Here is a 27637-nt window from a genome sequence, read left to right as displayed (position 1 = left end):
GAGGGACTGTCCCCTCCAGGCTTACCTGCTATGCCCTCACCTGCTCCCCTGTGGACATTTGTCCCCTTCATGCCCTGGGGGCTGGGTGACCAGCAGCAGCTAAGCTCATTCCTCCTCTCTGGGCCACAGCTCTACCATCTCTGAAGGTGTCGCTTTCTTTAAATTTCTAAAAACCTATAAATCAGGGACTTCCCTGGTGGTCCAGTGGTTAAGACTCCACACTTCCACTCTAGGGGTGTGGGTTCAATGCTTGGTTGGGGAACAGAGATTCCACTTGCCAGGTGGTACAGCCCCCAAAGCAAACAAAAACTATAAATTACTAACAGAAACCAAGGACATCTGGGTGTTTTCTCTTCTCTGAAAGTTATTTTTTTAATCCATTGTTGCATCTTCCATCTGCCACAGAGAGTCAAGCCATAGAACCAGGAAGGAGACGCTGCCAGGAGTGTTGGCAGAGTCAGCTTCAATCTTGGCGTCACTCGTGCTGGGGAGTGATGCCCCATGCATTGGGGCTAGAGCACCTCCCACTCTTCCTGTACAGACACAGGCCGGACAGCTGCCCCTTCGGGCCCCACTGTCTGTGTCTGCGTTCTTTTCAGGAAAAGGCATCCTTTCACTCTGTGGTTCAGGTCAGGGACACAGCCCTGTTGCCAATGCCAGGTACTAGCACTGACTGTGGTGACTGAAATAGGCAATAAAGCAAATGGGATCAAGGGTGATGGAAGTACGCAAAACCAGAAAGAAGCAGCCAATGAGTCTACCAAGAAACAAGTATACTTTTTATTGTCAAGAAACATTGATTCTTAGACAACAGTGTTCGCTTCACTCTTAGCTGGAAATGGCTCTGAGTGACATTCTCTTGCCAGTCTGGACGTGGTGTAACCATGCTGCAGTGTGTTCACTATAACTAGAAATATCTTTGGCATTTTCTTCTCTTAGCGTCATAACTCATAAAACATTCGTACAAAAAAATGTAGATTTACAGAAAATATGCATATAAATCACTTATCCTAAAATGTAGTAAATAACGTAGCAAAAACATGATCAAATCCGTTTCATACACAAGCTGGACAGATTGGCTATGCGTAATCTCTAACTTATCTATGGCGTTTTATAAATCAGTGCTTTGACATTAAAAAGGAGGTTTATAAAAAGACCCCTCATAGCATCAAAAACTCTTAATTTCTCTCTCCATTCCCACTTTTTGTAGTCCCTAGAATTTATACTCATCACAAACATATCACCATTCTTATAAAAAGTAGTTGTTTTAAGAAAAAAGTTGCACTTCAATCATGATACGTTACATTCAAAATTCCATGTTATCAAGAGTTCTTCCCTTTATAAACACATGTTTGAAATAAGAGCCCCATGCCCATCCATGCAGAAGTATCTGGTAAGCGGAGTACCAGCCTCGGTTTCATTGCTTGGGGCGACGTGGTCACCAAGACACTGGAGGGCATCTAGATCCAGAGCAGCCTCCCCCTCCTATCTGTGCCTCTCCTCTGCCTTGCACCCTTCTCAAGAGACTTTGCAGTTGTTTCTGGAGCAGCGTCTGGGGGGGCTTTGGGGCAGGTGGGTGCCCTTTGCTTTTCGGAGGCTGGTCCTCTTGTGGCCGGAGTTGGTGGCAAGGGAGCAGGGGCGACCGTGCACCATCCTGGCGTTCAGGCCGGTGGCCATCGAGAAGGACTTGAGGTGGCTCCTGAGGGCCGTGGGCAGTGGCAGCCTGTCCACCAGGTGCACAGGCGTGCAGGACACCACTGCCCGGCAGCACAGGTCCTGCAAGCTCAGTACTTGGGAAAGAAAAGAAAACCTGGTTCATTTGTGTTGTCCTGGGCATGGGGCCAACACAAGGGCAGCAGGACACCTGTCCACCCTTCACTCTGAGACTCTGGGGCAAGATGTCAAGGCCCAGTCTCCCACTCTGTGCCTACATGTGGCGATTAGAAATGGGTGGTCCTGCTTCCGTCTTCTTAAACCCAGTTTGTCTCCAAACTTGAGACCACCACCGTCTCTCCCACTGGGTCTGAGAGATGAGTCCTGCCCAGCAATGGCCAATGAGATCTCCTCGTGATTAATGCAACCAGCTTTTGGGGCTTGAGGCCAAGGACTTCAGGAAACGTGCTTCCCAACTGAGTAGCTGACCCCCCAAAATGTGTGTTATCAGCTTTATAAAGACATACTGGAGAACACACCAGAAAAACAAATGCTGTCACTTATGTTTCACCTACATCATTTGTTTTATGAGTCAGAGTACCTGCTCAGATACAGCGAGGCTCCCAAGGGGACTGATGGGAGCAGAGACTGTCTCACCCTTGGTGTGGTCAGGGTACTCCTCAACCCCTGGAGGATCAGACAGAAGAAACACAACCCAGGGCTTTGGCTCCTTTTAGAATCAAGGTCCTAACAACTTTCAGAACAGTGCTTCTCAACTGGGGACGATTTTGACTTCCTAGGGCATTTGGCAAAGTCTGGAGACATTTGTGGTTTTCACAAATGGGGGCGGGGAGACCAAGGATGCAGCTCACCCACAGTATAGGGGACGCCCCCACCAGAGGACACTCCATACCAAGTGGCTCTAGTACTAAGGGGCAGAAGCTCCGATTTATGAGAGTGGAGACAGTGACCTGGGGGCAGGTCCTGGGAGGCTGAGTGCTGGAGGGGCTGCCGGGCAGCCTGGAGGAGCACCTACCCTTGCTCGGCCTCCAGAGCCGGTCCATCCCGTGCCGCAGCAGCACGATCCTGGCCAGCTCCATGAAAGACTCGGTGATGTTGAAATTGCACAGCGGGCTGACCTCGAAGAACGTCACACCCAGGCGCTCCGCGTAGGCCTGGGCCTGCTCCGTGGGGACCTGCCGCTTGAAGGCCAGGTGCAGGCGGTTCCCCACCAGGATCTTAGGGACCCCCGGGGCATGCTAAAGGGTGACAAAGAGGCAAGGAAAGTGGGTCAGGTGCAAGCTTTGTTGTTGGTATGACAGGTGTCCTGGGGTGATATCCACCTAGAACTTCAGAATACGTCCTTTTTTGAAAATAGGGGCTTTGCAGATGGAATCAGTTGAGGTCTTGGGGTGGACCCGACATCCTGTTACTGTGTCCTTATAAGAAGGGGAGAGGGCATAGGACACACAGGGAAGAAGGCATGTGATGGCAGAGCAGAGATAGAGTGAGGCGTCCACAGATCAAGGACCAAGGACTGTCAGGGACACCAGAAGCTGGAGGAGGCAGGAAGGATCCTCCTCTCAAATAGAGGGAATCAACACCTTGATTTTGGACTTTGATCCCAGAACTCAGAGAGTGAATTTCTTTTGTGTTCAGCCACATAGTTTGTGGTGAGGTGTTACGGCCGCCCCAGGACACTCACACGGTGGGTGGGACTGACCACTCGACGTCCCCATTGGCAGTTGGGCCGGTCAGGGTGCCAGCTGGTAGCAGCCTAGTCACCACTGGTCAACCCACCTAACTGTGTGCAGGGCCTCATCCTGTGCTGGGAGGTGACGTGTCCTCCCCGCTGTGGCTGGAGCCTCGTGCCGTGGCTCCCCTGCCCACCCCCACCGTGGGCCCAGAAGGAGGGAGCCCTGCCTCTGTTGTACCTCATTGATCTCCTTAATCCACCGGTCGATGCCATCAAAGGACCAGCGGTTTGCGATGTCGTACACCAGGATCACACCCTGGGGAGGCAACGGTCACTTGGGGACAGACTGGCCAACATGCTGGCCACTCAGGTACACACAACCAGCTTAATAGCCATTTTATTTATTTTAACAACAAAATACATGTTTTTAAATTTATCTGCCAAATGTAGCAGTTGTATGATCATTTCCAATGATAATTTCATAAGCTCATGGAGAAACCCTCAAATGTGAAACTGAGTTGGGTACTGGAACTCATCCCCACATTCATGAGCTGGTACAGGGACATGGAATGTTGGGGGGGACTGCAGAGGCCCCCCACCTGGACAGAGTTCTCACATACATGCAGACACACACACGTGTGAATATGGTACACACACAACCCACATGCCTACACACCACTCATGCACACATATGTACAAATGCAACACATGCAACCACACCCCCCTGATGCTGAAGGCTTGGGAGTCACCAAACAGTCCACAGCACAACTTTAGACTCTGGCATCAACTTATATGTAAGCTAATTGCCTTGTCCTCCAAGTATCCATTAAAGAACATTCTGAAAGTCATTATTCAAAGTCAGTTTGACTTCCGAGTTCGGGAGATGTTACCTGTGCGCCCCGAGAGTAGGAACGGAATATGGTACAAAATCTCCCCTGACCCGACGTGTCCCTGGAAAAGATGTTGGAGGCCTGTAAGAAGAAATCACTGCTTCCTGGCAACAAAGTTTTTGAACTTGGGAGCCAGAGCAAGTTCATTTTATAATTGTCAGTCAGTGGCCATCCCAAAAGAAAGTCCAAGCCCCCAACAAAACGTTGGGCACGTTTTCCCTTGAGAGATCTGGACCTTGAGATGTCCTTCTGGGTGCTTTCTCTTTTCTAATTATTTGAAAAGTCAACAAGAGAAAGTAGTAATGGGTTGAAATGTGATGTGTTAGCCGCTCAGTTGTGTCCGACTCTTTGCGACCCCATGGACTATAGCCTGCTAGGCTCTGCTGTCCTTGGGATTTCCCAGGCAAGAATACTGGAGTGGGTTGCCATTTCCCTTCTCCAGAATAATAGGTTTCCACATAATAATTCTGACATTTCAATAAATCTAATTTAGGTCTTTAAAAAGTTGTTTAATTTGGAGATAAAGCTATATAGTAAGGAATGTGAGTCTACACTGAGGGAGAAATCGGCCAAAGGATTTGGTGAGGTCACTCCACTTCCAATTAACTCAAAAACATCATGGGAATTCCCTGGCATCCAGTGCTTAGCACTCCTCGCTTTCACTGCCAAGGGCGCAGGTTCAATCCCTGGTCAGGGAACTAAGATCTGGCAAGAAAAGATCACATGTATCCCTGTGGATACATCCCTATGTTCCTCAATATGAGGAAGTGATCCTGGGATGCATTCATCAGGATAAAGAAGAATAGCACTTTGGGACAGACTCCACCCTGTCTCAGGGCATTTACTGAGATGGACCGACCACCCCAACCAGGCACAGGGGCTCCATTTCAGATGCCAAGGAAACAGGAGTAGCTGTTACAATGGGGCCTTCTGAGTCCAGGACAAGTTTGGATTGAGAGAGGAGCCCTCAGGAGGTCTCTGGGGAGGAAGGAAGGGAAAAGAGATTTGAGAGTCAGCAGGGACGGGGACATCGAGCAGACATCATGGAGAGAGGCTTCCCGGGTCAGCCTTGGGGGCTTACTGCTCCTGGTTAGGGGTGGGAGAAGGGGCTCTGGGCCCACTGGAGACACTTCTGGCCTTGAGAGTTCTGGCATGGTCAGGCGGGAGAATGGAACCATGCAGGTGGCCCAGGAGAGGTGATAACACAGGGGCTAGTGATGGTAGTCAGGAAAGTCACATAGCGTGGGGGAAACCCAGGGATTAGTCGCAGCAGGAAAACCCTAGTCACCCACCCCTGGAGCTGGAAGGCAAGGAGTATCACACCAGAGCAACAGAACCAGGGCTGCCTGGAGTGGGGACCAAGAAAGAGACCCAATCCAGAGCTGGGCGACACCCTGGCCTCTTACACTCCTACCCCTGTCCACCCTCCGCCCTGTTGAGCTTGGTCACGGTGTATGGCCCCTCTGGGTGCCAGCGAGGCAGAAGAAGTCCACATGCTCTGGACTGACTCCAAGGTCCATGCAGATTTCAGCTCCCACGGGAGCTGTTGGGTCAGGCTGGGGCTGAAGCAGTGGATCTTCCCTCAGGGGCTACCAGAGTCCCCAAGGGCCGGGACAGCTCCCCCACCCCATGTTCAGGGGTCAGGAGGGACCCCTGACTCACCAGAGCTGCAGCTTCACCCGCCGGCCGTCCAGCAGAATGGTGGTGGTCTTGTAGTCAATGCCTGTGAAAGAGGGTCGAGGCAGCTTAAGTGCCAAGCACTTCCACAAAGTCTTAGAGAGACAATCTCATGCTGGGGGAGAAAGGACTTCCCACTGGTGGGATCCAGCACCCATGGGGCAGCTGAACTGGGCCCCACTTGGACCCTGGCCCACCAGCCTCACCTACCTTCTATTTGAAGCGGGGTCTCTAACCTCCGCTCCTCCCTTACCACAACTGCCTCCAGCTCAGTGCCTAGGCCCCTGCCATGACCTGAGGGGTGGGCAGCAGGAGTCCCCAGAACCATTCTGCAGCTGGCTCTACACATGGCCTGCTGGCCCCAGGTTTGCTGAGAGACTGTGGGCAGCCCATTCACACACCCTTGTCTCTGCTGGATTCAGGGCTAGAACATGGCGCTCCTTTCTTCCAAGTTATCCCACTGAGAATGTAAGGTAAAAGTGTGTAAAACATGAAATTAGTTATGAAGCATTTTCTCAACTATGCAGAGATGAAACATGTGCCTATGTGCACAAGGGTGATGAAATAAAGTTCCTGTTCTATGGCAAGACAAGAAAAACTTAGACATAAATAGTTTTTCTGCCCGTATGGACTGCCTCCCTCCTCCACCTTGTGTAGTGGACATCTGCATTGACCACACCTCCATAGGAGACAATGTGCGTGCCTGCTAAGTCGCTTCAGTTGTGTCCAACTCCTTGTGACCCTATGGACTGTAGCCCACCAGGCTCTCCTGTCCATGGGATTCTCCAGGCCAGAATACTGGAGTGGGTTGCCATGCCCTCCTCCAGGGGATCGTCCCAACCAAGGGATCCAACCTGCATCTCTTGCATTGCAGGTGGATTCTTTACCTCTGAGCCACTGGGAGAGCTCATAGGAGAGAACATTCCTTCTTAATTTTGTAAACCATCAGGATGGCCTGGTCAGCACTTGATAACTCCTCTGGAGATAACTTTCTTTCCTAATGTTGTGAGGGATCATGATGACCCAGATTTGCTTTGGATGAGCAGACCTACATTGTGTAAACCGTCAACATCCCTTTTGATGTATATTCCTTTGTCTCAAAAACATTTATAACTGTGCTTTGACCTGTGACAGGCAGAGCAGTCCTCAGAGCTTTCCGAAAGACAGTTTCCCAGGTTATAATTCACAGGTTGGTGCAAATAAAATTTTCCACTTCTTTCTTGAAAAACGATAGTCTCTCAGTCGTGTCCAACTCTTTGCGACCCCATAGACTAGGGCCCACCAGGCTTCTCTGTTCATGGAATTCTCCAGGCAAGAATAATGGAGTGGGTTGTCATCTCCTACCCCAGAGGATTTTCCCAACTCAGGGGTTGAACCTGGGCTTCCTGCATTGCAGGCAGAAGGGTTTCACCAAGGAAACCCTTCATTTTCTTTCTTAGACTAATTGATTAATTTTTCATTGACACTCAAGGTGTAGTGGCAGGATATCAGAGATACCCACCTGAGAACACCAGGGGTCTACCCTGAATGGGCGCTTGGTATCAGCCTTTTGAGCCCCTCCGGCTTCTTGGTACTCCTCAGGTGTCCTCGTGAGCTCTCCTGATATCCAGATCTCACTGTTTAAGTGAGGGTCCTACAACTTTTATTTAAGGTTTTCTGTACTTGACTTGGAGTCTTAAGGGGCACTGGTGAATTTCCTCGGTAGAGTCCTAGGTAGGTCTGGGCAGGAGGCCCAAAGAAACATAGGTAGCTGGAGTTTTGTTAAATTTGGCTTCAATTAAAAAGAAAAAAAAAAAAAAACAAGTCGATATATGGTCTGACCAAACAGTTTGCCAGTGACACAAGACAGCCTGCTCAGCACCAAGAACAAGGGACATCAGCTCCTTCCCGCCACAAGGTGTCCTCAGGTGACTGAGAACCTAACGGAGGTGTCCGAAGATCAATCCTCCAGACGTGTAGCAGTGCTACAGCAGATCCCACTACAAGGATTAAGTAAACATTCTTCTGGGGACACACGAGATAAAAGCTGATCACTGAGTACTCCAAGCACCCACGGTGGTTTTAGACTGTCAGAGGGTGAAATTAAGATACGTAAAAAAGTCGAGTCAATCCTGGGGGTAACTCCCTGGAGAGCTAGACTCAGAAGCAGCACAAAGCTCATCAACCACACTGTCCTCAGGAAGTTGTTCAGATCATGTCTCATCTCTGATTAGGCAACCAAATCGATAATGGGAAACTATGCTTCAGAGGCCAAACAGCTCATGGATGGACAGCCACCTATGGGGACACAAGCTGGGTTTATATAGAACTGATGCTTGCAAGTGCTTACTTAATTGGGAATTAAAGGAAATCCTGCCCTGAAATGACCAAGCTGGGATTCTCTTTTTGGCATTCCAAAACTGATTTTTGTGTGAACACTCAGAGGAAGCCAGCAGAGGATAATTTCTTACTATGTCAGTCAGTCTCCAAGACCCCTGCCTGCAGGGTCTCCTGGAAACTAGAGTGATGAGAGCTTCTCTTTTTTCTAAAGTTGGATTGCATGCATGAGTACTAAGTCGCTTCAGTCATGTCTGACTCTGCAACCCTATGGACCGAAGCCCACCAGGCTCCTCCGTCCATGGGATTCTCCAGGCAAGAATACTGGAGTGGGTTGCCATGCCCTCCTCTAGGGGATCTTCCCAACCCAGGGATCAAACCTGCATCTCTATGTCTCCTGCAATGGCAGGCAGGTTCTTTACCACTAGTGCTACCTGAGAAGCCTTAAAATTGGATTAGCAGCAGAAAATATCTGTGGGGCTAGTTTCTTGGATCATTTGAATTGGAAAGGCTCCTAATTGTTAAAATTTCAAAAAACTCATCTTAAACTATTGTACCTGTTTTAATCGGTATACAGAAGTCCCAAGGGGGAAATTCCCTGGACATCTAGTGGTTAAGAATCCAGATTGCAACAGAGGGGATGCGAGTTCTACTCCTGGTCACGATAAATCCCACATGTTGCCGAGCAACTAAGCCCATACGCAGCAACTACTGAGCCCAAGCCCACAATGAAGATGCTGCCTGCCACAATGAAGACCTGACACAATCAAAAAAAAAGGTCTTATTCATAAGTCTCCTGTCTTAAAGCAGGTTAAGGGCAATGCCACGTGTCTGGTGGGGATGGCAGAATATTCAGCCTCACGTTCTGAGGACACATCATCCAAGTGTTTAGGACAGAGTATAGATTCCAGAGAGTGTTTAGGTCAGTAGTTTTGGATCTGGGCAATTGCATCTTTTTAAAATAAATTTTTATTTATTTAATTTTATTTATTTTTGGCTGTACTGACTCTTCACTGCTACACTCGGGCTTTCTCTAGTTGTGGCAAGTGGGCTTATTGTGGTGGCTGCTCTTGTTGCAGAGCACGGGCTCTAGAGTTCAAAGGCTCAGTAGCTGTGGTATGTGGGCTTAGCTGCCTAGCAGCATGTGGAATCTTCCCAGACTATGGATCAAACCTGTGTTCCCTGCATTGGCGGGAGAATTCTTAAACACTGGACCACCAGGGAAGTCCTGAAATTACATCGTGTAGCAACTACCAAGGACCTCTTTACAGTCCTTTAAATCCCTTCAAATGCTTACGTCCTTCCTTTTGCAATAGTCAGCACTGGGGCATATGTAGCGTGAGATACCCACACACATACACAATAAATAAATAGAATATATACACATTTACTAAATAGAGTGTATATATGCATAATGAATAGATGTGAATGCATATAATATATACACATAATAAATACAATGATAATTACATTATATATTTTTATATAAGCTATACATAAATTAGAGATACCAAGGGAACATTTCATGCAAAGATGGGCATAATAAAGGACAGAAATGGTACGTACCTAACAGAAGCAGAAGATGTTAAGAAGAGGTGGCCAGAATACACAGAAGAACTGTACAAAAAAGATCTTCACGACCCAGACAATCACGATGGTGTGATCACTCACCTAGAGACAGACATCCTGGAGTGTGAAGTCAATTGGGCCTTAGGAAGCATCACTATGAACAAAGCTAGTGGAGGTGATGAAATTCCAGTTGAGCTATTTCAAATCCTAAAAGATGATGCTGTGAAAGTGTTACACTCAATATGCCAGCAAATTTGGAAAACTCAGAAGTGGCCACAGGACTGGAAAAGGTCAGTTTTCATTCCAATCTCAAAGAAAGGCAATGCCAAAGAATGCTCAAACTACCACACAATTGCACTCATCTCACACACTAGCAAAGTAATGCTCAAAATTCTCCAAGCTAGGCTTTAACAATACGTAAACTGTGAAATTCCAGATATTCAAGCTGGTTTTAGACAAGGCAGAGGAACCAGAGATCAAATTGCCAACATCCGTTGGATCATCGAAAAAGCAAGAGAGTTCCAGAAAAACATCTGTTTCTACTTTATTGACTATGCCAAAGCCTTTGACTGTGTGGATCACAATAAACTGTGGAAAATTCTGAAAGAGATGGGAATACCAGACCACCTGACCTGTCTCTTAAGAAACCTGTATGCAGGTCAGGAAGCAACAGTTAGAACTGGACATGGAACAACAGACTGGTTCCAAATAGGAAAAGGAGTACGTCAAGGCTGTATACTGTCATCCTGCTTATTTAACTTCTATGCAGAGTACATCATGAGAAACACTGGGCTGGAGGAAGCACAAGCTGAAATCAAGATTGCTGGGAGAAATATCAATAACCTCAGATACACAGATGACACCACCCTTATGGCAGAAAGTGAAGAAGAACTAAAGAGCCTCTTGATGAAAGTGAAAGAGGAGAGTGAAAAAATTGGCTTAAAGCTCAACATTCAGAAAACTAAGATCATGGCATCCAGTCCCATCACTTCATGGCAAATAGATGGGGAAACAGTGGAAACAATGAGAGCCCCAAACAATTTTGGGCGGCTCCAAAATCACTGCAGATGGTGGTTGCAGCCATGAAATTAAAAGACACTTACTCCTTGGAAGAAAAGTTGTGACCAACCTAGACAGCATATTTAAAAGCAGAGGCATTCATTATTTTGCCAACAAAAGTCCGTCTAGTCAAGGCTATGGTTTTTCCAGTAGTCTTGTATGAATGTGAGAGTTGGACCATAAAGAAAGCTGAGCGCCGAAGAATTGATGCTTTTGAACGGTAGTGTTGGAGAAGACTCTTTAGAGTCCCTTGGACTGCAATGAGATCCAACCAGTCCATACGAAAGGAGATCAGTCCTGAGGGTTCATTGGAAGGACTGATGGTGAAGCTGAAACTCCAATACTTTAGCCACTCGATGCAAAGAGCTGACTCATTTGAAAAGACCCTGATGTTGGGAAAGATAGAGGGCAGGAGGAGAAGGGGACGACAGAGGATATGATGATTGCATGGGGGCTTAATGAACATGAGTTTGAGTAAATTCTGGGAGTTGGTGTTGGACAGGGAGGCCTGGTGTGCTGCAGTCCATGGGGTCGCAAAGAGTTGGACACAACTGAGCAACTGAACTGAACTGATACATATTTATATAGAGAGAATATAGAAATATATATTTATGGTTCAGTGTTAAAGACTCCACTTTCAATACAGGAGACATGGGTTTGATCTCCGGTGGAGTAGATCCCCTGGAGTAGGAAATGGCAACCCACGCCAGTATTCTTGACTGGGGAATCCCATGGACAGAGGAGTCTGGTGGGCTACAGTCCATGGGGTCAAAAGAGTCAGACATGACTTAGCAACTAAACCACCACCATCATACATAAAGTTAACTTTGAAGTTGCTCAGACAGTAAAGAATCTGCCCGCAATGTGAGAGATCTGAGTTCGATTCCTGGGTCGGGAAGATCCCCTGGAGAAGGGAATGGCTACCCACTACAGTATTCTTGCCCAGAGAATTCCATGGACAGAGATTACAATCCTTGGGGTCACAAAGAGTTGGACACGACTGAGGGACTAATGCTTTTTTTGCATACACACACACACACACACACAGACACACACACACACACAAATATTTAGTTTTCCCTTGGAATGCTTAAAGGTTTTGCACTATCTGCCTGAAGCAACACATAAGTACACTTGGGTACCTATTTTTGCATCTTGAGATAACGTGGGCTTTGGCACACCTGTTTCCAGACAATGACATCTGTTTCTACACTGCTACTCACAGGCTAGAGGGCTGTTTCACTTTTATCCTAAAGGAAGTTAATCTACCACATGAGCTGGGCTGGCTCCTTTGATTTAGAAAGTCTCCTAGTGTACTTATATTTTAGGTCCACGATAAAAAAAAAAAGTTTCATAAATGTAAAAGAATTCGTTCCTGATGGTCTTCTTAAGCATACTATTGAAATGAGTTTTTAAAACGGTATTTGGTTTTTGTTTTCATGAGTTGTGGACACACATGGTTGCAGGGGTCACATCATTCTCTTGGGCTTAGTGTGGAAAATGTACCACACCTGTGTCCAACTCTCCATTTTATTTATTTATTTAGATGGCACTGCACAGTTTGTGGGATCTTAGTTCCCCAACCAGGGATTGAACCATGGGCCCATGGCAGTGAAAGCACCAAGTCCTAACCACTAGCCTGCCAGGGAATTCAATTCACTCCCCATTTCAATCTTCACTAGTCCTTTCTTTCGCTGTGTCTCTCCAAACTTGTAAACAACATACTTATATTCCTACTTCCTGACTTTTCAGTTTTAGGCATTAATCAATTTTCCATTACAGAAGGTGAAAATATAGTTCTGTTTCAATGACATACCCCTGCCTCTATCTCTAACACATATTCTCTCTCTCATTTATACATGCACACACTAACAGAGTCTAGTTATGTTGCTGTTTTAGCTAAATCAATATTCAATTTTACATCAATATGACCAAGTGAACACTGTCCAGGACTAAACCATGTGGTATACTGTGTTTATTTGTCCTTCATGTACAATTTGTTTTTGTTTTGGCTACACTGTGTGACATGTGGGATCTTAGTTCCCCAACCAGGGATCCAACCTGCGTCCCCTACATTGCAAGATAGATTCTTAGCTGGATTTCCAGGGAAGTCCTCGATTTTTTTTTTTTTTTTTGCTTGTTTCTTCTGGAGTTAAAGATTGCCTGTTGGTTTACTTGCTTAGTTTTCTCTGCATTTATCACTAACTCCTCCCTATAATCTCCCTAGTCATCTAAATCTCTAGATGTGAGCCTATCTAAACTCAATAAAGAGTGACTGCCCTAGACACAACATAAATAAGTGTCTAGGCTGCCCTCACTCTTCATTAAGTTTAGATAGGCCCACAGCTGAGGTAAGAAATAATTTTCCTTCAGAAACGCAATCTAACCTTTCCTCTGGCAGGGTGTGAGGGGATCTTCTCCTTGATGCTGGTGTTTTGCAGTTCCAAGCCTTATTATGGGGCATCTTTATTCTTCTTTGTTTTGCTGACCACTCAACAGGCTCTTTCAATCTGGGGAAACTTTTTTTTTTCCATATTTAGTTATTTGGCTGCACTGTGTCTTAGTTGCGGCACCCAGGCTCTCTAGTTGTGGTACACAGGCCTAGATTCCCCGCAGTATATGAGATCTTAGTTCCCAGACTAGGGATCAAACATTCATCCCTTGCATTAGAAGGTGAATTCTTAACCACTGGACTACCAAGGAAGTCCCCGGGGAAACTTTCTTGAATTATGTTTTCCTCCTCTGGGGTCTTATTAATAAGATGTTGGCTTTCTTTGGAAATTTTATTTCTGCCATCACATTTGCAATTTCCAGGATCTTTGTCGTTTTTGGATTTCTCCCTTTTGACATTCTGCCTCTGGTCACAGCTGCAAATCTCCTACTGGACCAGCCCTCCTGCAGATAACAACTCTCAATGGTGGACATGATATAAAAACCAGTGAGCTGACAACCCTGGAGAGTGACTGGCTAAGCAGGTAGGAGAGAGAGCATCTTCATTGTTTTCTCTACATTGGCATCATAGCTTGCAATAATTGTATAGTTTGGAGTTGTCCGGGGCCAGCTTCCTCCCCAGGTGGAAATTAACCTAACAAAGAAGAAGCAGGGATGGGCATGTGCAGAGAGCAGCTTTGAGGAGAAGGAATAGTGGAGAGTCCAGAATGGCTCAGCCTTGGGATCTAGCCTGAAACCAGGCACACCCCTCAACCTGTCAGTTACATAAGGCCACACACTCCTCGCTTAAGCTTCTTTGAGCGGATTCTTTGTTTGCACCAGAAAATGCTCTGACAGAAAACCCATGAAGCACAGTGACTGGAGAGAGAGACAGAGGAAACTTGACACACAAATCTTGGAAAAGATATAGAAGTACCTTTTAACATCTTCCCAAAGCAGAGCACAATGCCCTCTACACCCCAGAGTTTCGTTAATAGTAAAAATGTATTTGGGCTTCCCAGGTGATGCTAGTGGTAAAGAATCTACCTGCCAGTGCAAGAGACCCAAGAGACACAGGTTCGATCCCTGGGTCAGGAAGATACTCTGGAGTAGGAAATGGCAACCCACTCCAGTTTTCTTGCCTGGAAAATTCCATGGACAGAGGAGCCTGGAGGGCTACAGTTTGTGGGGCCACAAAGAATCAGACATGACTTAACGACTGAACACCAAGCATGTATTTAAAAGAAAATCAAGGGACTTCACTGGTAGTCCAGTGGCTAAAACTCCACACTCCCAAAGCAGGAGGTCCAGCTTCGAATCCTGGTTGCAAACTAGATCCCACATGTCACAACTAAGAGCTCGCATGCCACAACTAAGACTTGGTGCAGCCAAGTAAATAAATAAAAGTAAATAAATTTTTAAAATCTAACTCAACGATAATGATCTAACTATTAATATTTGGGACCCAAACTGAACTCTGACCCTGGTAGTTGTTCTCATCAGGGCCAACCCCTGCCGGCTAACCTGCACTCAGCACACCAACCCTGATGCCTGGGACCCTCAGGCATGCTCCCCGAGCTGTGTGTGTTTTGGAGACCCAGGCCTACGTGGTCTCCATCATTAATGTCCTTTAGAGCTGAGACCCATCCTTCTACCCTCCATCTGTGCAGCTGAGTGACCTGCTCCCATGGCAGGCACCTCCTTTATCCCTGTAGCTGAGAATTTGGGACAAGGAAGAGCACGGGAGGTTGCGGGGGAGGGCTAGGGGGATGGGAAATAAAGCTTGAGAAAACATTTCTCCCCTTTGATCTGTAGGGTGGAAAGTGGGAGCAGAGATGAGCTAGCCTACCGGGGACCCCATAGGTTTCCCATGTAGGACTGTGAAGACTCTGCAGGGAGAAACTCTGTGGCACCTGGGACAATCCCATTCCTGATGACCAGCAGTTCCCTCCCTCTTCTTTATTTTTTAATTATTTTTTATTGAAGGATAGTTGCTTTACAGAATTTTGCTGTTTTCTGTCAAACCTCAACATGAATCAGCCATAGGTATGCATATATCCCCTTCCTTTTGAAACTCCCTCCCACCTCCCTCCCTAGCCAACCCTCTAGGTTGATACAGAGCCCCTGTTTGAGTTTCCTGAGCCATACAGCAAATTTCCATTGGCTGTCTCTTTTACATATGGTAATGTAAGTTTCCATGTTACTCTTTCCATACATCTCACCCTCTCCTCCCCTCTCCCAATGTCCATAAGTCTATTCTCTATGTCTGTTTCTTCATTGTTGCTCTGTAAATAAATTCTTCAGTACCATTTTTCTGGATTCCGTATATGTGTTAGAATACGGTATTTCTCTTTCTCTTTCTCCCTCCCTCTTCTTGTGCCTCAGTTTCCTGGATGGCTCATGTCTGAGACCTGCCACCAGCAGTGGCCTCAGATCAGCCCAAGCTCCATTCTTCCCCAGGCCTCTGGGTCCCAAAAGATAAACCCTCCATCAAGGCTGCGCCCGCCACGGAGAAGCCTCCAAGTCCCACCTATTCATGCCAGGTTCAAAGTCTCACTGTGAGAAGGGTCTCTTTTTTCATACACTTATTTATTGAACTGTTTTTTTTTAATGTTCCTCTATTTGTGTGTTTGCTCTGTGCCTATTTATTGTACTTCCTCTTCTCTGACTCGGTTACTTTTTGGTTCATAGTTTTGACAGCAGTAGTGTCCGTGTTAGGCTCAGAAAGTGTAACACACATTTGGTGCACTCGGCCAACTCACCAAGAGCTCTGTCCATCAAAATAAAATAAAAATACACAAAAGCTCCTGGAACAAAGCCTGTCGGAATGTTCACTGAGTGAATCAGAACAACAGAGACAAGAAGAGAGATAATTTTAGCCTAAAAGAAAAAGCAAATGTCAACTGCCAAGCCACTCCTTACACTTTGAGGCCACCGGATGTGTAAATAATCTATTTCAGCTCCTCCTGCACCTGCTGAATTCTATCTCTATGACTGAGAGGACCCAGACATGTAAATACTGGCTAAGTATCATTGACGAACGTATTCGTCACGAGAACCTGACTTTTGAGAATGTCTTATGTTGAATTAAAATATCTGAAAGTGGAGTGCTGGCTGCCAGGGGCGAGGGAGGGTCCAGATTTTCACTTGCAGGGCTGAGGAAAATGTTCTAAAATTAGAAAGTTACAGGGTTGTGAATGTCTCAAATGCCACTGAATGATTCACTTTAACACGGTTGCATGTGTGCAGGCTAAGTTGCTTCAGTCGTGTCCAACTCTTTGCGACCCTGTGGCCTGTAGCCCCCCAGCTCCTCTGTCCATGGGATTCTCCAGGCAAGAATACTGGAGTGGGTTGTCATGCCCTCCTCCAGGGGATTTTCTTGACTCAGGGATGGAACCCATGTCTCCTGCAGCTCCTGCATCGAAGGAGGATTTTTTCTTCTTTTTTTAAACAACTTCTTATTGGATATAGTTGATTTACAATGTTGAGTTAGTTTCAGGTGTGCAGTAAGATGAATCAGTTAAACATATACATATATCCACTCTTTTTCAGATTCTTTTCCCATATCAGTCATTACAGGGTATTGAGTAGAGTTTCCTGTGTGATACAGCAGGTTCTTACTAGTTATCCATTTTATACATAGTAGTGAAAGTGTTAGTCGCTCAGTCATGTCCAACTCTTGCGACCCCATGGAGTGTAGCCCGCCAGGCTCCTCTGTCCATTGAATTCTCCAGGCAAGAATACTGGAGTGGGTTATCATTTCCTCCTCCAGGGCAGGCGGATTCTTTACTGCTGAGCCACCAGGAAAAGTCCTTTAACATGGCTAGTTTTATATTATGTGAATTTCACCTTTAAAAAATGTATACCTATGTCCTATCCTGAGATGTACCCTGCCTGGCTTTTCAGATCAGAAGGGCACTTTGTTTGGAAATGTTGGGGTGCCTCACAGGACTGAGGGGGCTCAGGATGGGAGAAGCATGGAGACCCCAGGGCTGAGGTACAGGCCCAAGCTTCACCCACGGCTCAGAGCCTGCCCCTGTGGTGCTGCCTCACGTTTCTAAGTGGTTCTAAAAGTGTCATGTTTTAAATGGGGATCTGAAATGTGTTATTCATATGAGAATCCCACACAGAGAGCAGCTACTGAAGTCCACACCAGTCCCGCTCTTTTTCAGAGTCTGTGCTTAGTCGCTCAGTCGTGTCCAACTCTTTGTGACCCCATGGACTGTAGCCTGCCAGGCTCCTTTTGTCCATGGGGATTCTGCAGGCAAGAATACTGGAGTGGGTTGCCATGCCCTCCTCCAGGGGATCTTCCCAACCCTGGGATTGAACCCAGGTCTCCCGCATTTCAGGCGGATTCTTTACCGTCTGAATCACCAAGGAAGAAAGTGTGTCCCCTGCACATTTCCCCTTCCTGATTTTTCTCTTTGAGATAGCAAAGTGGGGACTTCCCTGGCACTCCAGCGGTTAAGACTCTGAACTTCCAATGCAGGGGGCGAGGGTTCAATCCTTGGTCGGGGAACTAAGATCCTACACATAGTGTGGACAACAAGAAAAAAAAAATAGCAAAGTGGTTCGACCCGCGTGTCTCCAGCCTGCTCATGGCCTGGCTACCCCAGCTCATCCACACAGCTCCCAGCTCTTAGCTGCCCCAGCTTCTCACTCCCCAATTGGGGGCTAAAATCTCCCATGACTTCCCTGGCAGGGACAGGACCACTGTCATGCCCGCCTTTTCCCCTAACGATCTATGTGCTGAACCACTCCATTCAGGCCTTGTGAAATCCCGCAGCAAGGACAAGCTCCACCAACCAGATACTGGTGGGACCCAGTACATCACCCACCACAAATGAAATTAGGGGTCACTTGATATGGCCCAATGACTACCCCTTCTTTCCAGAGCCCCGACACCTCAGTGGGTCCCAGTCCCTTCAAATTGCAAGGCTGCCCCTGCCAGGTCTCGAGGTCACCCCTTAATGTGGGCACTGCTTAGACCTGGACTCAGGCCACCAGCAGAGCTCAGTGGTCATGTTACTGAGTCCAAGCTCCCTCTGCTCACCGCACAACAGGTCAATAAATCCAAGAGAAAAGATGTTGAGGCAAGGAATACGATGAAAGCCGGCTGACCAAGAAGATGGCATAAATAAGTGGAGAGAAATAATGTGGTCATGGATCGGATTGATAGACCCAGTATAGTTAAGTTGGCAGGTCTCCCCAGATTGATTCATAGATTCAGTCTCAATCAAAAATCCTGGTTGGATGCTTTGGGGGAGGTAGACTGACAAAGCTAAATTTTATATGGAAAATGAAAGGAATTAGAATAGCTCTCGTACAGCAAGGGAGACCCAGTGCAGCCAAAACTAAACTTAAAAAAAAAAAGAAGACCACCTAAAGAGACAAGTCTTCTGTATTAGCAAACTGATGAAACGCTGGTAGCATCTTAAGCCAGCGTGCTGCAGTCAGACCAGCTTTAGGAGCCCCTGGAGCCCCTGCAAATGGGTGGGTGGACCGGCACTCTTGCTCCTGGAGAGGAGGACAGGGAAGGGTGACCCAGGTCAAGTGGGGAATTTGGCTGAGGCCTCCAAGGAGGCAAGCTCACTTCTGAAATAAACCCTGAGGCTGCTGTCTTACATCACAGCCCCTTTAAATTTTCTTCTTTGTGGATCTGACAAAATCCACATAACTGATATTTTTAGGTCCAAGCCCCTGGGCATTGCAGCTCTTCTGTTTTTGTTTATATGCAATCCACTCTTTGCCCCCACTTAAGGTAAAGAAGCCTGGAAAGTTTGAAACAGAGGTTCAAAGCAATCTCTTAAGGTGAGGTGAGCCCACAACAGCCTGCAAGTGCTCGGCAATATGCCAGCCATTTCCATACACCTTGCTGCTTCTCTTCACCCCTAACAGTTGGCACGTGTAACCTGAGCTCCCAGGCCAGTGACAAATAAGCAGGTGTGGCCAGCAGGACCCGGGCAGGACCTGGAGGCTGTGATTACCTGGCTGCACTCACCCTGCAGCCTCCAGGCATCCCATGACAGTAGCAAAGGACACAAGGGGTGGTGGGTGGGCCTCCAGCTCTGGTAGCTGAGTCTCTGACTGGAAGGAACCTGAACTGGCAAGTTCTGAGCCCTTCCCTGCCCATCACCTAAAGTCAGGTTCACCCTGGACTAGGGGCTTGCAGGGGTTAGAGGTCAGACTAAAGGGGCTGTCACTGCTGCAGGGAGAAGATCCCACAAAGACACAGGAGAGGTAGGACTTACTCAAGGGCTTTTAACAAGAAAATCTCATACAAATGCAATTTTATCATTTTCAAATACATGGAAGTATTTATGACATAATTTAAAAAACCCAATGCATTAAGTTTACTGAGTGCTCACAAGTGGTACTAAGGGAGATGAAGGAGTTTGACCATGAAGAAGGAGGATAAAACACGACTCAACGATCAGTTCAAACTGGAAAGTGATGACTTTATAAATCATGTTTTGAATCTTAAAGTGGTTGCCCAGGGAGACAGGCAGAGTCCCTGTAAGCTGTCTGCAGCATCTAGAAGGTAGCAGGAGAAAGTGGGCATCTCCTGGCAGAAAGACTGTCAAAAGCAAAGAGAAAGGACAAATAACCTATTTCACGCCATGGTTCTTCTACACTCTCAATAAGTGGGAAATGTTATTTTTAGCTCTTGGCAAACATTAAATGGAGAAAGAAAGATGGGAACTTCCTGCTGGGAAAAGGAAGCTGGAGAAACAGTCAGAAGAAAGCAGTCGGAGAAATAATGAGTCTCCTGTTGGGAAGGAAAAAAACTGGAAGGCGAGAGATTGTAGCTTTTGATGGCAGTTTGATCCACTCCCATCACTCATGAAATGAACAAAATGTAGAAACTCAGCAGTCAGGGAAGGAAACGGTATGACCCTTGCACCAGGAACACTCCAGCCTGAGCCCAGGGGGGACCCAAGATGAGCAAAAGACAGAGCCCAGCTACAGCCTTGATTTGCCACCTTCTGGATACCAGCTATTGAGGCCTTCTTTCCACTTCTGCCCAGAGCAGGACTTCCAAGGGGTGAAGAGACGGGACTGAGCACCAACCCACTGGACAGAAGTGAGGTTCCAGGGCCAGTTAGGGCCTGGCAGTACCGTGAGTGTGCATGTCACCCATGGGATGGAAGGACAGCGCCTTGGGCAATGGGCCACCCAGTGAGCGGTCTCCACAGCTCACATGCACCCTCCTGCTCCTCCCAGAGCTTGGATTGCAGGACAGGGTCAGGAACCCGAGGCCCCCGCCCTCCAACTGTAGGCTAGGAGGAAAACAGAAGGTCCTTGGTGGAGAAGCCAGGCCTCACCAGACTGTGTCAGAGCACAGACTACGTGCAGGTGGAGCTGCCCGGGTATGAGACAGACACAGGGGTACACAGCAGTGCCACCTGCGAGCACGAAGCAGGCCCACCTGCAAAGCAGAAAGCATGCAGGTCGGGGGTTGTCTGGTGCCCGGCTGCGACAAGTGTGACAGAGCAATGCGGGGGGAGGGAGTCTCTACTGGGCATCCAACTGGAAAAGAATGTGTCTTGACCTCCACCCCCCACTCTTCCTCAGTCCAGGGGGACAGCAGCCACCAATGTCAGAGATAAGACAGTGGGGCCTCAGAGGACATCCCCAGCCTGGAACAGGCAGAGACTTGTTCAGCACTCAGAGTCCCCACCATGAATACCCATCATTTGGATTATGTAAAAATGAAGGGTTTCTGTTCTTAGAAATACTATTAAAGGGATTAAAGGCAACACATCAACACATGAGTAGATACTCACGATACGTATTTCTGACAAAGAACTCACAGCCAGAATGTATTTTTTCAAACACTCGCACTGCCCAGTAAATTCAGCCTAATGAAAAATGGACAAAGGTGTTCAATCTCATCAGTTATTAGAGAGATACAAATTCAAACTACACTATACTTTCCAGAAGGGCTAGAATGCAAAAGAACAAGAACCAAGTGTTAGTACGGATGTGGGCAAACAGAACTCCCAAACTTGGCAGCAAGAGTCTAAACTGAAAACATTTTCGGAGTATCTTCTTAAGTTAAACATATGCATGCCAAAATACTCAGCCATCCCAGGTATATTCTGACAGAAATAGGTCTTTAGTATTCCAAAGACGCACAGTGGAAATGTTCACAGCAGGACTAATCACAACAGCCAGAAACTGGAAACCACAGAAATGCTAACCCCAGCAGGATGGGTAAATAAATAGATCATGGTGCATTCACACCAGGGAAATCATAAACCATCCACAACCATATACGACCCAGGAGAGTCTTATACAATGAGAGCAAGAGAAGCAGTCACAGTACAGCTCTAATGTTTACACAGAATGAATGAAAAAGTAATGACCCGCGCTGTCAGAAGCCTGGCCAGGGGTCATGTTTTGGGTGTTGTGGCTGGTGGAAGGGTTGGGGGCCCAGGAACCTATTGATGTTGTGCTTCCAGGGTGCTGGTTGCATCGGTTTGTTAGCTTTGTGAAAATTCGCTGAGCTATGCAGTTATAATAGGCACATTTTCCTATATGTATGCATCATACTTCAATAAAAGTTTAAAAAGGAATGGAAAACAGAATTCAACTTGTAAGGAAATGTGAGCCCAGGAGCAGATGGAAATTCATCCCAGTTACTTCATGCAATGAAACAATCTAATGAAAACATGAAGTTGGTAAAATAGTTCAAAGGAGAGTTATTTAATGAACTTGTAAAGACATTTTTAAAAATTGAAGAAGAGGAACATTTTAAAAGTAAGGAAAAATTAGAGAATTCTCTGGGTAGTCCTGTGGTTAGGACTCTGTGCTTTCACTGTTGAGGGCATGGGTTCGATCCTTGGTTGGGAAACTAAGATACTCTAGTAGTCTTGCCTGAAGAACTCCACAGACAGAGGAGCCTGGCAGGCTACAGTCCATGGGGTTGTAAAGAGTTGGACACAACTGAGCTACTAACAGGAAGAATAATGGCCCATCAAAGAGATCCATGTCCTAATTCACAGAATTAGTGGATATGTTAGGTTACATGGCAAAGGGGAGTTAAGTTTTGCTAGTGAGGTGATCTTACGATACAGAGATTATTCTGGATCATCTAGTGGCCCCAGTGTGATCACATGCATGCGTGCTAAGTCTCTTCAGTCATGTCTGACTCTTTGCGACCCTATAGACTGCAGCCCGCCAGGCTCCTCTGTCCATGGGATTCTCCAGGCAAGAATACTAGGGTGGGTTGCCGTGCCCTCCTCCAGGGGATCTTCCCAACCCAGGGATCGAGCCCATATGTCTTACATCTCCTGCATCAGCAGGTGGGTTCTTTACCACTAGCACCACTTGGGAAGCCCAGTATGATCACAAGCATTCTTAAAAGTGAAGCAGGAGGCAGAGTCCAGCTCAGAATGACGAGATTCGAGAAAGACCTCCCAACTCCCACTGCTGGCCTGAATGTGGGGGAGGACCTACAGGCCAAGAGACAAAGCCAGATTCTAGAATGTGGAAAAGGCAGGAAAACAGACTCACCACTAGAACCTCCAGAAAGGAATGCAGGCCTGCTGATCTTGATTTTAGCCTATGAGATTGTGTTGACTGCCACCCCTCAGAACTGTAAGAGAATTTGTGTTATTTCAAGCCACTACATTTGTGGCAATTTGCCCAGCAGCCACAGGAAACTAATACAACTGGTGTCACTGAAGTGGAAACACCAATAAATGCACCAGAAGATGTTTTGAGGACATAAAATAAATTTCCCTAAAATTGAGAAAAAAATCTGCAAATTGAAAGAGTACTCAGTGTGCCAGGAATTCAAAATGAAGCTTTCAGCTCTGAGACATGGTCTGTTTAAGCTCATGAAATGAAGCAAAAAGAAGGAACCCTTCAGAAATTCGTGAAGAAAATGCAAATCACCCCTATGGGAAAAAAAAATCAGCTGACTTCAAGCTTCCCCACATCCAATGGCAGAGGATGGAGCAGAGCTTACAAAGGTTGAGGGAAAGATAACAGCAGTTGAGACTATTACACCCGGCCAAGACAGTGTTCAAAGATAGAGGCAAAGGACAGTGTCAGACATGAAAATGCTTAGGAAATACTCATGAGCCCTTCCTGAAAAAATGATTGAAATGAAATTAGCTAATCAGAGGGACAGCAAAATAAAAGATTACTGGTGAGCACAGAGTACTCTCAAATATTGAATTAACACTGAGCAATTGTGGGCACTGTAGCTACTATGCAGAATTGGGTGTTTGGAACCTGGGCAACCTGAACATAATAAACAGGCTCTGAACTCAGGCATAGGGTGGAGGGAGATGGGTTGTGAGGCTGAAAGGCCCTCACCTTTTCTGCCAGAAGCACCCACACTGTTTCAGAGTGAAATGTATCTTTAAAATAATAATCATGATGATTCCAATTTCTTACAATTTTTCATAATCTTTTCAGTTTTGAATAGTTTTACTTATTTATTTTTGGCTGTGCTGGGTCTTTGGTGTTATGCGGGCTTTCTCTAGTTGTGGCAAGTGGGGGCTACTCTCTAGTTTTGATGTGTGGGTTTCTCACTGTGGTGGCTTCCCTTGTGGCACAGCATGGACTCTAGGGCACGCAGGTTTCAGAAGGTGCAGCGCCTGGGCCCAAGAGTTGGAGCTTCTGGGTTCTAGAGCACAGGCTCAATAGTTGTGGCACACGGGCTTAGTTGCTCCGCATCATGTGGGATCTTCCCGGATCAGGGATTGAACCTGTGTCTCCTGCATTGGCAGGCGGATTCTGTACCCCTGAGCCACCAGGGAAGCCCCATAGTCTCTTTTCTTAATCCAAGAAAAATCTTTTAGTAGATCAAAAACCCATAGAGGGCACATCTATCGTTATCAGTTCTTTTCTGCAGTGTCTCAAGCCAAGCTAACAAGACCTTTTGTGGAACGTGTCTTTTTAGCCTAAATCCTCCCTCTGTGTCAAGGAAAAAACTTCAGGAGAAATCACTAACTAGTTGTTAGAAGTCTCGGTTCAGCACATAGAATGAAAGTAACAGAGCAGAAGCACCAAGCCTCCATTCACACCAGCCAGAAGGACCTTTGTGCAAATGCTGGTCCACGTTCCTTTTTGCCCCCACATTGTTCATCTACTACAGAACAGAAAACGTTCCACAGCCTGTTTCCCCAAACATACACAGCACTGCATTTGCTGAATGTTTTGTTACTTCACCTCCGGCCCATCCATTCGCTGAGCCCCACACCAAGAGGACCCAGCTGAGGAGGAAACAGTGACAGCTCCTCACCCTCATAGAGCTTAAACCCAACACTGCGCTGTCCAGCACTTCTGCTGCCTCACCAGTGGCTGTCCAGCACTATAAATGTGGCTAATGCACACTTCTAGGGCTTCCCCGGCTCAGTGGTAAAGAATCCACCTGCAATGCAGGAGACATGGGTTCCATCCCTGGGTTGGGGAGATCCCCCGGAGCAGAGCATGGCAAACCCACTCCAGTATTCTTACCTGGAGAATCCCATGGATGGAGGCTATCGTCCATAGGGTTACAAAGAATTGGATGCGACAGAAGTGACTGAGCACGCACACTTTCAGTTGTATTTCCTTCTAACATGCTTTAAGCATAAAAAAATACATGTAGCTGATGACATCATCTTGGACAGTCTGTTCTAGAATCAGAATCTGCATTTTCATAGGACCAGGGGGTGACTGTTACATGCACTGTAGTGTGAGAATGGATCCAGGTTTTCACCATCAGCTCATGCCCCCATCTCAAACCTTCCCCAACTCAGTGTGCTGCCCATTGTCTTCTCAGTCCTACCCTGGCTGACCAGGACAAGAAACACCCCCAGGCTGGCTTGAACATTAAGAGTCCATTCCCTAGGCCACCTTCCTCAGCTACCCAGGAACTAGACAGCAATCAGCAGCCTCTGTATTGGAAATGTGGCTCCTGCCCCTGAGATGTTAGCTCAACCGTGAACATCCACAGGTCTCCTTCCACAGCCACTCAAGCAGCCGGTGGTGGGTAAAGATCTGGGCACTGCAGGAACACCTAGTCCTCCCACTTCTTGGCCCAACTTCCGCCCACTTTCCTCCCTGCTGCCCTTCTTTTCCTCCTAATGTCCACCCTCTTTCAGGGGCTGCTGCTCTCAAATCAGAAACTTCCCAGATTCCCTGTAGGCTGCCATCGGGTGCTCTGGTCTCCCTTCACCCTGGGACCCTCACTCTCTGTCGGTCCTTCCTTTCTTGCACCCCAGACCATGCTCCCTAGGGTCACTTGGGTTCCTTGCCCTCTCAGGCCTGTCCACCAGGAGGAGGAGCCCCTCCACACATCTCCAGGGAACCCGGGAGAAGCCTCGAGATGTGTCCTTTGTGCTTTCTCTCCCTCCCTTTCCATCCGACCCACGCGCAGAGCCACCACCTGTGAGCCTGCCCCCGCTGTGCTCCGATCCCATGCTCCCAGCCCCTCGCGCCGGCGTCGCATCCCCACGCGCCCTTTCCAGACTCGTCGTGTGCCAAGTGCGACCTCCCGGCAGGACACCTTGGAGCAGCCCCGCCAACCTTCCTCCCCAAACCCGGACTGTGTGGCCGTACGCTCTCCTCCGTCTGGCAGTCACCCCCAGGTCGGGAGGACCCCAGCGTCATTCAGCCGCTCGCTCCCGCCTCACACTCGGAGTGCGCGCGTCCCAGCCTCACCCTCACTAGTCCCCTGGGTCCCCCATGTCCAGGGTTCGGGGGCTGCCCGCGTTGTGCGGGCAGGATTCAGGCAGAGACTCGATAGCCCTAAGCCCGGAGGTCCCCTTCCGGGTCCCGCGTCCCCTCTCTTTCACAGTCCCGGCGCGCTCCACCCCTCCTCCCCGCGCCTCCGCGGCCTCGCTTTCCCTCCCAGGCTCCGCGCCCCCCGCTCCCCTCTCTGATCTCCCTGCTCCCTCCGCCCGCGGAGCACTTCCCTTCGGGACCCCGTACCTCCCCGGCCTCTTTTGCTCGGCTCTTTGGCGCCCCTCCCCGGGCCAGCTACCCCTCTTCGCAGCCCCCGCGCCCTCCACCTCCTCTCCTCTCCTCCCCTGCACCCCTCCCCCGCCTAGCTCTCGGGCCTGCGCCCCTCTCCTCCCCAGCCCCCGCGCCCTCCACCCCCACTCCTTCCCGGCCTGGTGCTCACCCGCGGGGTGGCCGTACGGGGACTCGGCCGCACCGTCCTGCAGGCTCGCCAGGATCTCGCCTTTGCCCACGTCGCTGTCGCCCACCAGTAGGAATTTGAGCAGAAAGTCGTAGGCGCGGACCGGGCTGCCCCCGGTACTCATCGTGCCGCGCCAGCGCCCGCGCCCATGCCCAGCCCACGGGACAGCGCAGAGGCGGTGGCCTGGCAGTCCAGCGCCGCGCGGGTCCAGAGGTCCCTGGAGCACAGCTAGCCCCACGGTCCCCGCAGCCTGACAGCGCGCAGTCGGGCTCCGCCCAGCCATTGGCCGGCCGCAGTTGCTAGGGCGGCTGTACGCTCTCATTGGCTGGCTGCCCATCCATCTCGCTTTCGTCTCCGCCTCCAGGCCGTTCCCCACCCGCCTCTCCCGGGAACCTACGGTCTCTGCCGCCTATGGTAGACGGGAGGCGGGGCAGGGCGGGGCGGGGCCAAGGGTGGGGCGGGGCGGGGCGATCAGGGGGCGAGGCTGGGTGATCACACTCCAGCGTGGGCTCATGGGCTGGGTGCCGGGGCTTGCCTCCCCCCACCCGGAGTCCTCACTGGGCAGGGTGGGGTCGTCGCAAGGGCCGATTCCGGTCGCAGAAGCGCGGGAGGTGGCCTGATGTCAAGGGCCCGTGCCCCAGGCGAGCCCGGGCTCTCGGTCGCTCCCACGGGTCCTCCCATCGCACCACGCAGAGTGCTGGGTGCGCGTGCTTGTGAATGCCTGTTCACGTGTTTGTGCGCATCCGCGTGCCTCTGCGCGCGTGTGTGCATGCGTCTGCGCACCTGTGCCTGGGTACGTCTTCAGGTGCTTGTGTGTGAGTCCGTGCAAATGTCTATGCAAATGCTGGGAGAGAGGGCCAGGTGAGGACCCTCCAGTTAGTTCCTGGGCTCCTTTCCGCATCTAGGGAGCAGTGGGCGCCGGGTAGGAGGCCTGTCTTCTGCGCTGGGTGTCTGACTAGGTGCGCATTCCTTTACGCGCGGAATCCAGACAGCGCTAAGCTGCGCGCGCCGGCGTGGTGGCGCTCAATCTCTGGAGACGCCACCCTGGGGCTTCATCCTGAGGCTCGCTGAAGAACTCCAACGGCTGGGAGGCCCGTGGCCCCAGCCTCTCCTGCTCCATCCTTCCACCCAGTGTTGGAAAAAGCTCTCTGCGCGTGTTCAGGGAACTGCTGTAGCCCCCACTTGGGGAGAGGGGGCATAGGA

The 27637-nt window shown here is 48.6% G+C and overlaps 2 protein-coding genes across 3 annotated transcripts in view; one reads left to right on the top strand and one right to left on the bottom strand.

Annotated features, from left to right (window-relative positions):
* FN3KRP (fructosamine 3 kinase related protein) overlaps positions 1-27637 on the top strand; it is a 62428-nt gene that overhangs the window by 11650 nt on the left and 23141 nt on the right. Inside the window, exon 2 of the mRNA XM_081576890.1 lies at positions 13728-13835. The gene's annotated coding sequence lies outside the window, so the exon portion shown is untranslated. The remainder of the gene's footprint in view (positions 1-13727; positions 13836-27637) is intronic.
* RAB40B (RAB40B, member RAS oncogene family) lies at positions 759-26707 on the bottom strand. 2 transcript variants are annotated; one of them, XM_081576882.1, is made up of 6 exons: positions 26417-26707; positions 5902-5962; positions 4240-4300; positions 3588-3665; positions 2690-2912; positions 759-1790 (listed from the first exon to the last, which is right to left on the bottom strand). In XM_081576882.1, the coding sequence occupies exons 1-6, from the start codon at positions 26556-26558 to the stop codon at positions 1519-1521; spliced, it is 837 nt and encodes a 278-aa protein (XP_081433008.1). In that variant the 5' UTR covers positions 26559-26707; the 3' UTR covers positions 759-1518. The 2 variants fall into 2 exon arrangements, with proteins under 2 accessions (XP_081433008.1, XP_081433009.1); XM_081576883.1 differs by having other exon boundaries at positions 2690-2855.

Source organism: Giraffa tippelskirchi, chromosome 3 (genome assembly GCF_054371585.1).
Source record: "Giraffa tippelskirchi isolate mGirTip1 chromosome 3, T2T-mGirTip1v1.2.pri, whole genome shotgun sequence".
Taxonomy (NCBI): domain Eukaryota; kingdom Metazoa; phylum Chordata; class Mammalia; order Artiodactyla; family Giraffidae; genus Giraffa; species Giraffa tippelskirchi.
Note: the sequence above shows the minus strand (reverse complement) of the source record. Positions and strands in the feature narration are given on the sequence as shown.

Excerpts from the sequence above, each read along its gene's own strand:
- RAB40B (XM_081576882.1), bottom strand. The coding sequence starts at position 26,558 with ATGAGTACCGGGGGCAGCCCGGTCCGCGCCTACGACTTTCTGCTCAAA. Across the intron at positions 5,963-26,416 it reads CCCGTACGGCCACCCCGCGG|GCATTGACTACAAGACCACC; the intron begins GTGAGCACCAGG and ends CCTCTTTCACAG. Across the intron at positions 4,301-5,901 it reads CGGGTGAAGCTGCAGCTCTG|GGACACGTCGGGTCAGGGGA; the intron begins GTGAGTCAGGGG and ends CATCTTTTCCAG.